This window comes from Raphanus sativus, chromosome 4 (assembly GCF_000801105.2).
Source record: "Raphanus sativus cultivar WK10039 chromosome 4, ASM80110v3, whole genome shotgun sequence".
NCBI classification, from domain to species: Eukaryota; Viridiplantae; Streptophyta; class Magnoliopsida; order Brassicales; family Brassicaceae; genus Raphanus; species Raphanus sativus.
The window spans coordinates 2,021,479-2,035,966 of NC_079514.1; the positions used below are offsets into that span (position 1 = coordinate 2,021,479).

The 14,488-nt window shown below is 38.6% G+C and overlaps 2 protein-coding genes and 3 non-coding genes across 6 annotated transcripts; 2 read left to right on the forward strand and 3 right to left on the reverse strand.

Moving 5' to 3' along the window:
• The first annotated feature begins 405 nt into the window (after nucleotides 1–405).
• On the forward strand, nucleotides 406–512 carry LOC130512083 (small nucleolar RNA R71). The gene has a single exon (XR_008945644.1). It is a non-coding gene; the product is annotated as a small nucleolar RNA R71 (small nucleolar RNA).
• Nucleotides 513–5,101: 4,589 nt separating this feature from the next.
• LOC108835023 (uncharacterized) lies at nucleotides 5,102–8,473 on the reverse strand. 2 transcript variants are annotated; one of them, XM_018608334.2, is made up of 13 exons: nucleotides 8,105–8,473; nucleotides 7,976–8,038; nucleotides 7,424–7,882; nucleotides 7,267–7,338; nucleotides 7,060–7,185; nucleotides 6,766–6,981; nucleotides 6,648–6,695; nucleotides 6,395–6,550; nucleotides 6,161–6,322; nucleotides 5,994–6,087; nucleotides 5,776–5,894; nucleotides 5,653–5,697; nucleotides 5,102–5,569 (listed from the first exon to the last, which is right to left on the reverse strand). In XM_018608334.2, the coding sequence occupies exons 1-13, from the start codon at nucleotides 8,438–8,440 to the stop codon at nucleotides 5,336–5,338; spliced, it is 2,130 nt and encodes a 709-aa protein (XP_018463836.1). In that variant the 5' UTR covers nucleotides 8,441–8,473; the 3' UTR covers nucleotides 5,102–5,335. The 2 variants fall into 2 exon arrangements, with proteins under 2 accessions (XP_018463836.1, XP_056864451.1); XM_057008471.1 differs by having other exon boundaries at nucleotides 7,976–8,473.
• Nucleotides 8,474–9,860: 1,387 nt separating this feature from the next.
• LOC130512063 (U6 spliceosomal RNA) lies at nucleotides 9,861–9,963 on the reverse strand. The gene has a single exon (XR_008945624.1). It is a non-coding gene; the product is annotated as a U6 spliceosomal RNA (small nuclear RNA).
• Nucleotides 9,964–10,192: 229 nt separating this feature from the next.
• On the reverse strand, nucleotides 10,193–10,912 carry LOC108853992 (uncharacterized). Its single transcript, XM_018627474.2, has one exon. It carries the CDS (start codon nucleotides 10,765–10,767, stop codon nucleotides 10,303–10,305), a length of 465 nt encoding a protein of 154 aa, XP_018482976.2. The 5' UTR covers nucleotides 10,768–10,912; the 3' UTR covers nucleotides 10,193–10,302.
• A 1,030-nt stretch (nucleotides 10,913–11,942) lies between these two features.
• LOC108853991 (uncharacterized) lies at nucleotides 11,943–14,484 on the forward strand. Its single transcript, XR_008944927.1, has 6 exons — nucleotides 11,943–12,238; nucleotides 12,354–12,634; nucleotides 12,721–12,894; nucleotides 12,970–13,076; nucleotides 13,171–13,454; nucleotides 13,559–14,484. It is a non-coding gene; the product is annotated as an uncharacterized LOC108853991 (transcript).
• Nucleotides 14,485–14,488: the final 4 nt, after the last annotated feature.

A 14,488-nucleotide genomic window follows, 5' to 3' on the forward strand; every position in this document is an offset into this window, starting at 1 on the left:
TTGTACTGAAAATTGGGCTCCTTCTTGTACCAACTGCCATTGTTGTTGATGAAACACAGTTCCTCTTGACCCTCCAAACCATCAACTTCATTAGCACCAGGAGGTGCTTCTTGTGCTGGGTTACCAACGAAGTTCAGCTGCTCTTGTGTAGCCTTATCAGCAATCAGAATGTCGATCTTATCCTGCAAAGCCTTTAACTCTTTCCTCGTCTGCTTATCATCAGTTCTATCTCCTCTGTCATGGTCTCCACTGTAGACTGCGTCACTCTTCACCATGTTGTCAACCAGCTCCTCTGCATCTGCTTCAGTTCTCCCCAAGAAGAACCCATTACTTGCAGTATCCAATCTGGATCTGTACTTAGGAAGTGCACCCCTGTAGAAAGTGCTCAGCAAGCTCTCTTTGGAGAAACCATGGTGTGGACACTGAGCTTGGTAGCCCTTGAATCTCTCCCAAGCTTCACTGAAGCCTTCCAAGTTCTTCTGCTGGAAACTGGATATCTCGTTTCTTAGCTTAGCAGTTCTTGAAGTAGAGAAGAACTTCTCCAAGAATGCTCTCTTGCAGTCATCCCAGGTGGTGATGGAGTCGCTAGGTAGAGACTTCTCCCACTGACGTGCCTTATCTCCCAGAGAGAAAGGGAATAGCTTGAGTTTGAAGGCATCCTCGGACACACCATTGGTCTTTGACAAACCACAGTAGCTGTCAAACTTGTCCAAGTGATCAAATGGGTCTTCTACAGCCAAGCCATGATACTTGTTGTTCTCGATCACGTTGAGGAGTCCTGGTTTGACCTCAAAGTTGTTAGCCTCCACAGCTGGGGCTCTAATGCCAAGCCTATGACCATTGATGTTGGGACGGTCATAGGTACCAATCGGTCGAGCAGGTCGCGGAGGGTGCTGAGGGTTAACCCCTTGACCGTTTGCAGGTGGATCCATATCGATGTCCTGCTGAGCTCTTCTCTGTCTGGATATACCTCTCTCAAGTGCTCTGATGTCAGGTACAAGTGGAACTAGGTCTGATGTGCCCTTGCTCCTCAAGTTCATACACCTGAAATGAAAAGAGGGATGAAAATGTAGAATCAGTAAACAGAAAAAGAAAAATGACTTAGTCTCAAGTAAGTGACTAAATCTCAATGTTTAAATCAACTCGGAATTTGGCAACGGCGCCAATTTGATGCTAGGAGTTTCAAATTTCCTAAAACAAATGTTGTAATATGAGTGAAATGTCGAACCAATTCCAAGGGATTCAAAGCACCAAGAATACAAGTACTTCCTTAATCTAAGTGCAATCGAAGATTTGATGATTTCTAGAACCTAAGATGCAGTAACTAAACAATAACAACAGTAAATCAAAGAACTTTCTTTTATGAGAAAGGAGAACTCATGGGTATAGGAATTTAGACCTTGGGTGATCAAGTTTCGAACTAAGGATGGCAACAATCAATCAAACTAATCAACCTTAAGCTTAGACACAATCTTAAACAAACTCTATGTCTAGATGAATGCTCATTTGCTAACATATTTCAGACATCAAATGTCTTTGGCTGAATAATATAAAAGCAATCATTAACAAACAAGTCTATTGGCTATCTTAACACCCTTAACAACAAATGTCTTTGGTAAAGTGTGTTAAGAGCTTAGGAGAGTTGACTCAGACATATCATCGAACACCTTGTGGGTGGGAGATGTCTAAAGATCAACTTTTGAGAGGCCAACTCATCAGATGCATTATGAATACTCTCCTAGGCAAGGAATAAGGTTTGATTATACTAAAACATCCTAGAACTAACTTAATCACCCTAAATCTTCCTAACCCATGAATTCAATGGTGGATTACTCACTAAAGTTCATAATCATTCTTAAACTCATATTGAGTTTCAGATTGATCATAAACAGAGATGAAATAACAGAAATCAACAAGAAATAAAATAAGAACAAGAGAATCAATGATTCAAAAGATGAAATCTCCAATAGTTTTTGATGTTTACCAAGTAACAAAAGATAGATTAGCCTCTGATGGCTTACACAATACTTAAACTTAGGTTTTAGAACAGAAAAACGTGCATACAAATGACTAAAATGCCCCTGAGAAATGTTTAAGTTCGAGATGAAACGGGCTCGGAGCGACCAGGAGGGGTCGCTCCACGCGGCCGCTGCAAATGAGACGAGCGAGCTGGTCCTCTCGCTGGCTCGGGATCGCTCCAGGGAAAAAGCGCAGCGGGTGGAGACAGCCGCTCCGATCGGTCGCTGCAAATGGGACGAGCGAGCAGCACTCCTCGCTGCTCCGAAGGCGCTCCAGCTGATGATCCGCAGCGACCGGCTCTACTCGCTCCGCATGGTCGCTCCAAAGAAGACGAGCGAGCAGCACGGGTCGCTGGGATGAAGCCGCTCCAGGCTGGCAAGACGCAGCGGGTGGTGGGAGCCGCTGGGGCGTGGTCGCTCCAGGTGATGAGGTCGGAGCGACTGCTTAGACCCGCTGCAAGGTAGTCGCTGCGGCCCTGAACGTCTCTAAATCACTCCTTTTGCTTCTTTTGAGTCTCTAATGCATCCCAAATGCTCCATGTGGTACTCCAACACCTGATAAAGACTTATGTATGCAAAATGCAACCTAACAAGCCTAAATCCTATTCTAGATGATCAAAATGCATGCAAATATGAAGATAAAACAATGGAAATATGCAAGACATCAGATTGCATTCGAGATCAAATGTGACAAAAGTTTATCGAGCTGATGATTATTTCGTTCTTTCTTTTAACACTTTTTGTATATATACAGATTATCATTTTCGCCGAAAGCTTAATTTACAGCTGCTCACCTTCCACACCTAACCTTACCTATAATCACAAGTGTTAAAAGGAAAAGAGCTCTCACACAAGCAATTCAAATTTGAAAAAACAAACAATGCAGAAATGGAACTATGATGGTTACTCATGATAAATGTGTCTGGTCTCTTCTATTTTTTTTTATCCTAGTGAAAATAATATTTACCAAACACTGACAGTAGCTAGCTCCAAACCAAGTTTCTTTTAAAATTCCTTGTTTAATTATACATATATCATAGTTGATTATGAAAAAATCTTTCAAATTAAGCATATAAAAAAATCTGCAAACCACATGGATTGTACGTTATATGTAGGAATGACAATCAAGGACCTGGACCGCGGGTCTGGCCCGTAAAGGCTTGCTGCGGGGCGGGATTGGGCTTCCATTTGATAAGTCCGCAAAATTGCGGGCTTCGCGGGACGGGCTCAAAACGGGATGGGTTCAAAGCGGGATGGGCTTAAAACGGGACGGGTCGAAAGCGGGATGGATTAAACCGAGGGATTTTAAAGACCCGCAATCCTAAGTGTCCATTTATGCTTTCACTAGAGAGAGAGAAAAAGAGAGAAGGGGAGTAGACATTATGGAGCTCTGTTAATGGTGGTTTTAGGGTTGATGATATTTCTGGTCTTCCAAGCGTCTCTGATCTGCACCGGTGGAGCTTCTTCAAGCTATCATAAATGATAATAAAAATATTTTTCTTGTATAAGCTTAATGTATTAATCTCGTAAGAGTATGCTCGATCATGTGCAAGCTGAAACTCAATTATTGTCTATGTTTGGTTGTGCATGTAGAAACAAGTAATGTAATATTCGATGTCCCGCAGGACGGCCCGCAAAGGCCTACATATTTTGCGGTACAGGATTGGGCAGCTAGTTTGAGGACCGCATTCCGCGCGGAACAAGCTCGCCGTATACCGCTAGAAACCGAATCCGCAGCGGTTCAGGATGGGACGGGACGGGAGAGCCCAATTGCCATCCCTAGTTATATGGTTTTTTAACACAATACGTTATATGGTTCACTTGACACATTAATATTCTAATGGCTAATTGCATTGTTTATTCTCTTAACTCTTAAGGGGCTACGTTATCGCCCTCAGAATCGTCTACACGTTCTTTATCTAAATATACATGCATAACATAATCAGAGCACACAATAGTAAAATACAATACCTCGATATCTTTATTTCTAATCAATGAGTTTCACTATTTTGGTCGATTCTTGTAGTATGATAAGGTTCAGCACATTAGTTCCAATAAAATAACAAATTTTAGAAACAATGAATAGATTTTTAATTGTTTACAAAAAAGAATAGATTTTTTAAATAAAGTTTGCACATGAGATGATTCGGACATATCATATGATCTTAAGCTTTCTATAGACCTTTGTCTCTCTTCATTTGTGTGTCCCTTATCTCGTGGAGTCTTGCTTCATATTTACTTCCACTTGGAGACTTCTATGCATTATCAATATTAAAAAACAAAATCATCTTTCTTTCTCCACTCTTCTTTTATACTGGCTACACATGTATGTACTGACAATTTTTTTTTCAGGATCATTGAACCTAGCACAAATATCTATTCATCTACTTTCGTGGCTTCAATTTCTCCAGAAATCTCAAGATTAACGTTTTCTACCTATATATAAAAACAAAAATCTTAGTTATATTGTCTACCAAGATATTCAATATAATCCTTTCTTAAAACATAAATAAATAAATATTAGTATATTTCAATAAGAATCTACAGATGAAATTTGTTAGTTAGATACAATTCTATGTTGTTACAATTCTATAATCTGAATAAATATATACAGAAATTGATATTGTATGGGTATTTTTGCTTCTTTATTTCTTGTTATCTAATTAACCAAATCTCCTATAGCACACCCAACTGCGAAGCGTGACAATGGCCACAAGAAAGGCTGAAGAGAGTGATCACGAAACCAAAAATGTTTTTAATTTAGCCAAATTTTAGTGGTATAACTTGCGACTCAAACCTTTTGAACCGGTTGTGTTAAACATATAGATTCGCCATATCGACGTTGAAAAGAGTTTCTAACGTGTGATTTGTTTAAAGTGACATTTGATACAAAAGTCTTCCGCGTGTAGCTTTTATGCGGCCCTCATCTCATGCTCTTGAGACGATTACTTCTCGCCAAAGTCTTGATCTCTCAAGAATATATTTTGGTTCACATCAACAAATCCGGAAAAATGAAAGAACACGACTTAACACCTATGCTATTGATGAACCACTAATCAAAGATGAAGTAAAATATCATAACATACTGAGGAAGAGAGATCAAATGAATTAAAAAAAAAAACAAAGTCGCTGTAAAATACACTAGTTTACTTTCTTAACTCCTAATGTTTGGGTTACTAACATAATTCTAAGGCAAAAATCTCTTCCAGTCGATGTATAATATGTATCAGTTCTTAAGCTTTTGATACAGCAAAATACAGAGGAAGAAGCAGAGTCCTCATTGATGTTCTCCTTCTTCTTCAACATCATCATCATCATTAGTACTTTACAAGTCCAGCACCTTGAGCCTTTCCAATAACCGACTCTACGGTTCCATCAAAGAGATCAAAGCTTTTCGCAACAGCAAAACCTGAAAACATACCATCCACTGCAGCACTTACAATCCCACCAGCATACCCAGCTCCTTCACCCACTGGGTATAAACCTTCCAAGCTCGTGCTCTCGTATGTCTCATTGCTTCGAGGTATCCTAACTGGAGAGCTTGTTCTTGTCTGTTTTTTTTTTAAATAACACATTGTTATCACTTGTCTGAATAGTAGACTGATTCAGAACAAGTTATATATATTTAAAATACCTCTACGCCGTGGAGGAGTGCTTCCTCTGAGATGAATCCCGGTAACTGAAAGTTCAGATGTTTTAGAGAAAAACAGAAGCTACAGGTTTGTTTATATAGCAATGTGAAAAATATTGAACAAACCTCTTTCTCAAACATAGAGAGAGACTGTCGAAGAGAATCTGTGATATGAGCAGGAAACAGTTCATGCAAGTTTGCAGACTTCACTCCTAATCTATAGCTTGATGAAGGCAAAGGTGTTTCTGTGTTAACAGCACAAGAATAACCAAATCACTTAAAAACAAACCACAAGTTAAACAAATATAATGTGAACTGAGTATGAAAGGAAACTGGTTGTTTACCAGATAACTTGCTTTCCAGAAAATCAGTAACTCTTTGTACAGGAACTGTGAAATTGCCACCACCCATTATAGCCGCTCTTCTTTCAAACTCTCTCTAAAGAAAAGCAAAAAAAGATCAAAATGAGATCAAAGTAATAGAGTCATACAATCAACATTCAGATTGATACCTGAAACTCAATCCCAGCTAAGGGTCCAGTAAGATTGAGAAGATCAAAGTCTTTTGCTGAGACAGTGACGACTAGTGCAGCATTAGCCCACTTGGATGAGCGGCGAGAAAACGACATGCCGTTGATGCAGAGTTCATTTGGGTTTGTGCTGGTGAGAACAACCTGCAAAATACATAGAAACGGTCTTATTCATATGATAGTTCTTAAGAACAAAACAGTAAAGACACTCTGTACCTGACCACCAGGACACATGCAGAAGGAGTAGCAACTACGTTTTGAGGAAGACTGAGAGAGTTCCTCGTCTTTATCATTCACGTATTGAACAACCTTATAGTCCGCCACTGGGACTTTACCTCGTCCTTTACGAACTTCACTAGCTAAATCTGAGTACTACATAGCAAAGGAAGAGCATCACAACTTCAGCAAACACATGGGATCTGAATGATACAGTGAAGATATCTGTTGTTTAGTTTAACCCTAAACCAACCTGTATACTGTTAATTAGCTCCTGAGGATGCTCAACGCGCAAACCAACCTGATCCAACACAAACATATGATGAAACCAAGCCAGAGAAGATACAACATACGTATATAACAAAACTTACGGCGAAATCTTTTGGAGTCAGCTCCACATTACGAGAAAGAAGCATCTCATAAGTGTCACGTGCTGAGTGACCAACTGCGAGAACAACCGCATCGAATTTTAAATCCTTGGAGGTGCTACTCTGCAAATGGTCTGCTGAGTCCGAGACTCTGACTCCAACAACACGAGAATCCTCCACAAGAAGATCGTCTACACGAGTCCTAAACTTGATATTCACCTGCTTAAGCAAATATGCGATTTAAAGAGGAAAGCTCACAAGGCTTTTAATTCAATCTAAACTGTTATTGAAACTTACTCCTGCGCTTTGAAGATAATGTCTGAAATTACGGAGCAACGGAACTAACTTATCTGTTCCTAGATGAGGCTTTCCATTGACCAGTATGTTATCAGGAGCACCAAAACGAACCAACGTCTTCAACACCTGCATGCAACAATTGAAAGATACGGTCACATTTTTACTAAAACTTGTTTTACCAACTAGGAGGAGTCTCAGGATCCTAACCGCTAAAACAGTGGCACTGTTCTTCCCTATTCGAGTAACGAGCTTTCCATCACTCCAAGTACCTGCACCACCCTGCGAATGCATAAGTGCTAAAGTATATGACTTTGATAATAACAAACCAGCAACAGGCTGAAGAGAAGAAGTTTTTATTAAAAACCTCGCCAAAGCAGAAGTTACTCTCCATATCCAAGATCTTACGAACTACCAAAGCGCCTATATCACGTCCCCTTTCTTCCACTGCTTGCCCTCTTTCAATCAACGTCACATCAGCACCGAACTCTGCAAGAACGAGAGCTGCAAACAAACCAGACGGACCACCACCAACAACTGCAATCCTCGGTTTGCTTCTTCCTCCTCCTCCTCCTCCTCCTCCTCCACCATTGCCGTTGATAACCTTAGGTTCATGCTCTCCAGCTGCTGCATCACCGTTGATTCTTCTACATTCGTTTACTACACTAATCAAGTCACCCGAAACAGTCTTCTCGGGAGGAAGATGCTCAACAAGCCCAAGCTTGGGCTCTAACCGGAATATAAAATCATGAGCACGAGGCTCTAACTCAAGAAGCGTCTTCACATCCAAGTCCACAGTATACACAAACTTAGCTTCTTTCAGAATCTAAACAAAAAAATATGAAAACTTTCACACTCACTTGATACTCTCTAACCATAACAATAACATATGGAACCAACCAAACAGACCGTAACATACCTTCCTAGCGTCAAAAGACTTCCTCACCACAGAAAAAGCTTCTTCTGGCAACATAGAAGCAACCTGAAGATTCCACAGGAGATAAAGTTTCGAACTTTGCATATAAAGTTTGGAACTTTTCAAACTCACCGGAAACTCGATGACTTTAGCGATGGCTTGAAGCAACGCTTGTGAGATTCCGAGAGAATCTTTTCCAGGGTCGTCTCCGACGGGGACTCCGAGCTTGGAGAGACGCCAGACACCTTCGAGCTTGTTCTTAACCTTTGCCGCAGCTTCCTTCTTCTCTGTTCTCAGCTTCTTCCTCTCGGAAGGGTATCTCCGTTTTCCAGTTCGCTTCGCCGCGCAGAGGATACGGTTTGTTTGGATACGTGGATAAGAGAGTACTGGTCTAGGATAAGGAATTCGCAGGTCATTGCTGGTATATGAGAGGAACGAAGGAGTGAAGAGAGTTTGGGAGAGAGACATAATAACGCACAAGCTCTCTCTCGTTTCTGTTCCGAAGAGTTATCCTATCGTATTAAAATTGAATTCGCTTTACTCCCGGTTACTATTATTGGTGTCCAAACCGGTTTGTTTGGTCTGGTTCGATTTTGATCTGGTTTAAGGTTCTAAAATTAAGTTATGCTTTTTTTCTGTCTATAACATAGGGGTGTTCAATCCGGATATCGGTTCGGTTTCGGTTCGGTTTTTTCGGTTTTTCGGTATTTCGGTTAGTAAAATACAAGTACCATTCTAAATCCATATTTATTTCGGTTCGGTTCGGTTTATATACTGTCGGTTTTTCGGTTTATTCGGTTTTATACCAAAAAACATAATTCTTTATTTTGTGATCATATTATATGAATTTTAGAGTCATGATGTCAACACAGTCATTTATTAAAAAATATTATATGTTTAAATAAAAGAACAAAAAAATAAAAAACGCTTATACCATCTAATAAAATAATCAAATCTAGAATTAAAATCAAAACTCAAAATTTTGAATAAAAGTAAAAAAAAACTAAAAACAAAACAGAAGCACGAAGCACTAAAGAAAGTTTTTATATTCTTCCATATTTAGCGTTCATCAAATTCATGTTTCTTCGATTGAATACGAATCTCTGTTCATTTATAGATTAAAAAAATTGTGAAGAATTTCTACTAATTATTGTCCATCAAATTTATAATCTTTATTTCAATTTAGTCAATGCTAAAATAAAGAAAAAATATCAAAAAGAAGACTAAAAATAAGAAGCATCGGTTGCGATGAATTGTTATTTAATTATACTTCAAATGTTTTACAAATCATGACTTCTTTATTACTGTAAAAATATGGTAATAGTTATTAGCAAACAAATTAACTTATGACTTTCATATGTCGTTATAAAATATATACATATTTACATGTTTCTATTTTTGATCGGTTTTATTCGGTTTTATCGGTTTTATCGGTTATATACCAAACCATATCCAAATCCTACGGTTTTTAGAAAATTACATCCATTCGGTTTGTATGGTATATACCAAATCCAAACCACATTGTCTATTTCGATTCGGTTCGGTTCGGTACGGTTCGGTTTTGCCATATTGAACAGCCCTACTATAACACGAATCTTTTTAATAATCATAATAAATAAATAAATTTCAAAACAAATCTATTACGATTTCATTTTTATTCGTATTTTTTAATGTTATTTTATCATTATTATATGTCTACCATTGAATGTGTGTGTATAACATGTTCGGCTTAAGTGAAATGCTATCAGAGACATGTAGTTAACATAACTTTTGTTGTAGAATCATGTCACATAAATAACCTGTAACAAACCAAACATTCTCCCATGACCTGTACACTTTGTCTGAATTCAACTTCCATTTGTCTTTTGAATCTTTGTTTTTTGAACAAAACAATTGGACCATTTTCGATTTTTTTGCATGTCATCTTTGCAGAGAGGCTATTTTAATCTTATTTGTATTGTTCCAATTTCATCGGATGTACCGGAAGAAACTTGTTTTTTTTCTTCTTGTTATTATCATGTGATCATTAACTAACCCATTTGCAGATGCCAGCATTTGGTACTCAACATTCAAATATATTGGCTTGTTTGTCAAGTTAAAGAAACTCTAACTGTCAGCCCTAAAATCGAAGGCTTTGCAATAGAATTACATTACCAAACTAGTTATAAATATATACAAAATTACATAAATTCATGAATACCAGATGTTGATCTACTCTATAAATCTAAAAACAACAAACAATCCCATGTTTTGAAGAGGCTACAAATCTTGGTAGCATCTCACTGATGTTGTCTATGGCAATATCACATTTTGTATCAAAACATTTATGATCATGAGGCCATAGAAATGGCTAGTGGCATCTCACTTTCATGAGAACCAACACTAGAGGTTGACATTCGTTTCTTCGATTGGTTCCCTTCCATAGACACTAGAACTTGGCCTTGTGGATTGGCTATATCCTCTGGATTATCATTATCAAGAGGTTCTAATGATTTCTCAGGAGGGTCAAGATCAGATGGCATGGTCTCTCTGCTTGCGGTGTTATCATTACCACCAGATCCAATAACCATCCTAAATCCAAAAGTGCGTGAAACGATGCGGTATACAAAGGTTAGAATCCAAAAGAACCAAGGGAGACAAACAAAGAAAATGCCGAGGTAAGAGAGCCATATTGGTGGGTAAGGGAGGATTGTGTATGCAATAAGACAACCTCCTCCGACAGCTATGGACAAGAAAAGAAACAAGGTAATGAGACAGATGAATGCCCTCCCCGCCTGTGGATCTGGCACAGGCATTATTCTTTTAATGAAAGATCAAGGAAAGTTTAAGGGTTACTATATCATCCTCCATTTACAAGGTTGATAGGTTGCTATATTGACGATGTTCAGCTTGAATCAAGAATAAGATCCCATACAAACAAAAAAATAGCGATGAGGAGAAAGAAACCACAAGAGGATATATCTCTGTGTTTGTTTGTTTGTGTACGACTTATAATTTGACAAGAATAGCCGTTAGTCTCTCTTTTTCTCTCTCTCCATTTGCCATTCCATAGGAGAGGGACGTCCGTAGATAAAGGACCTATAACATTTTGAATATATTGTTGGATCAAAATCATTTAAAAACTTTTTGCGATCTTAATTAATCAGAATATGTTCTTATGTGTACGAGTAAATGTTATTAGTATACTATATTTATCATCAAAATACAATGCACTATTCTAGTTCTGGATGTTTCTTTCTGTATTCAATATATGGGACGTGCAAAGATGATAATTCTTGCAATTATGCACATTCGAAATATATGTTTAGTAAAACAAAACAAGATGAAAATGAGTATGCTCCAGTTTTGTATTTTATAAGGTGATCACTGGTTATTTGATAATATGTTTTAGTAACATTCAAAGCATAAATTCAAGAAACTATATCACTTCTGCTTGCTTTTAAAATAATCTTTGAAGCCTTGTTTCTACAGCTACAACTAAAAAATTGTATGTTTTTTTTATAAAAAGAATTGGAACTCATTCAAAAATATAAAGCTTGTATGCTTGCACTTTTATTCTTGTTCAGCTTTTCACAAATACTGAAAAGTTGATTTCAATTTTATAGGATTAAGATAAGATTGAAACTAATGTAAGTTAGATTACCATAAGTGGCTTAAAATAAACATTTATTGACTAGTGACTACAAAAATGGAAAGTTAATTAGGAAGTGAAGACGAGAAACACGTGGCAAATTCTCCATCTACAGCCGTCGTATGAATAAGCAAATACGGGACCCACCCAAATATACCAAGAACTACTGGCTGTTCGCCAGCGAGAACCTGAAATGACTAAACAACCCTCTATTCAACGGTACGAGCGGTGGATAATTTGGGAATTTCAGCACTTCAAATAACGACAGCGCGTGGCATTAAAGTCGCGGGAAATACGCGTCGATAGCCGCCAGGGGAATCCTCTTTTTTTTTTTTTTTGTCAATCAATCGGATCTATTAAATTGATAGGGTTTGCTGATTGATAATCAAATCAAATCCTCTGCCAAAGATTCTGACTTTTGTTTTCCTTTCTTCGGTGATTTCGTAAGCTGATTGATTGACTTATTCGATTTTGGTTGTTTTTAAAAAAGTGGTTTCGTGTTTGTTTTGATGGTGGAAATGAGGAGATCGGAGTCTGAATTGTCGGCGAAGCGCCGAGATGAGTTTCCGGTGAAGCTGGAGATCGTGGAGGATGGTCTAGAGGAAGAGCACGGTCCTCTCAACAAACGATCTAGGGTTTTGTCCTTTCTCCTTTTCTTATCAGCTTATCTGTTTAGTTTCACTGCCTATTTCATAAAGATTGCTCCTTTAGCTTGTTATATGTTTTTTTTTTCATTTTGAAACGAATTAGTTATGGAGCTCTGGTGGGACAAGCTCGTCGTCCCAATGGCAGCGGCTAAGTATAACCCTCTTGATGAGCCGAGTCCTCTTGGACTAAGCCTTAGGAAGAGTCCGTCTTTGTTGGATTTGATACAGATGAGGCTTACGCAGAGTGGTGACCCGAAAGCTGAGAAAGAGAGTAAATGTATCAATGCTGCATCATCAGCTGGAGCGGCGTTAGCTCCAGGGAGTATTGAGAAGCTGAAAGCTTCCAACTTTACTGCTTCGGTTTTGAAGATTGGGAACTGGGAGGTGAGATTTGCTTTTTTTTTTTGTTTTAGATATATGTTTCATGGTGCTTTCAGAATCTGACTTGATTCTGTTTTTTTTTTTTTTAGTATAAATCAAGGTATGAAGGTGATTTGGTGGCGAAGTGTTACTTTGCAAAACATAAACTTGTTTGGGAAGTGCTGGAACAAGGTCTTAAGAGTAAAATCGAGATCCAATGGTCGGATATTACGGGTTTGAAGGCAAACTGTCCTGAAGATGGACCTGGAACGTTGACCCTCGTGGTACAAGAATATTCTCACTTTCATTTGCATATCCTAGCCTCTTGTTCGACTCTAATCTTTTTTTCTTTGTTTCAGCTTTCTAGGCCGCCCTTATTTTTCCGGGAAACCAACCCACAGCCTAGAAAGCATACTCTGTGGCAGGCAACATCAGACTTTACCGATGGCCAAGCCAGCTTGTACAGGTAATTGCAAAAAAAAAATAGCATTTTGTGACTGAATAATCTTGATGCACTCTCCTAGCTTCAGATAATGATAGTCTCTAATGTGATTTGTTAGGCTGCATTTTCTGCAATGTGCTCAAGGGATAATGAACAAACATTTCGAGAAGCTTGTGCAGTGTGATCATCGCCTGTTCCATCTAAGCCGTGAGCCAGAGATAATTATGGACTCTCCCTGCTTTGATACTCGGCAATCTATCTTTGAGGATCCAAGTGAACCACAGGGCTATCCTTATGGGAATTTGAATCTTAGCACAGGTCCTTCAATAGCATCTCCTGTTGGGGCTCAGTCATCATCTGAACATATGTATCTCTCTCATGAAGCACCTTCCCCCAGCTCAGGTATTGTGATAACTGCACATTTGGAGTTTTTTTTCCTTTTTCTTTTTGCTAAACTAAGATTGTTTTTTTTTCTTTTTCTACTTGTTTGCTTCAATCATCTCTAGTGATAGATGCTCGTGCAAATGAAGGAGTTGGGGATGCTGAAGCAGTCAACTCAAGAAACACAACGGATTGTGGTCAGATCGGACTACACAAATCTATCTCACTGAGTGATTTCCTCGCAGTTCTCTGTGATACAAAAATCACTACGGATTCGGATCAGGCTGAAGAAGCAGCTGGGCTAAACCAATCTATGTCAGTGAGTGATTTGGTTGCACTACTGTCTGATTCAAGAAACATAACTGATTCGAGTCAGATAAAAGTACCTGGACTGCAACAATCCATATCAGTAAGCGATTTTGTTGGACTTCTCTCTGATTCCGCTGGTGGAAATAATCCGGAACATATGGAGAAATTTGAGATCTTGAAACAGCAATTGCTTAGTGATAATATCCAGTTCGATGCACCAGACGAGAAGTCTCTCATGCCAAGGGTTAACTCTTTGTTCAACCTCCTGTACAAGGATCCCAACGTTGCTGCAAACTCACAGCTCAATACTGAAGTCTCTGATGGATTTAAGTCTGAAGTCCATGATCTGAATGGGACAGTGCCTGCCAACAACAGCAACAACAGCAACAGAGTTGCTGATCCTGCTTCCAGCAGCAAACCACAGGGTATGTTAAGAAAAGACTCGTTCAGTGATTTGCTCTTCCACCTCCCCCGAATCACATCCTTGCCAAAGTTCTTGTCAAACATTTCAGAAGAAGATGGTGGTGATGCATATAAATAGATATAATTCTATAGATTCTGCTTTTGTTTTCAGGATTTGGCAAGTATAGGAGCATGAACTATTAGCTTTTCTGTTTTTCATGTAAATCAAAATTATCTTTTGGTGACTAAAACCCCCACAGGGATTTGAAGAAACATGTTTTGATAATGAATTTGTGTACATCATCTCAACTATAAAACAATGTCTCATGAGTGGCTGTCATACC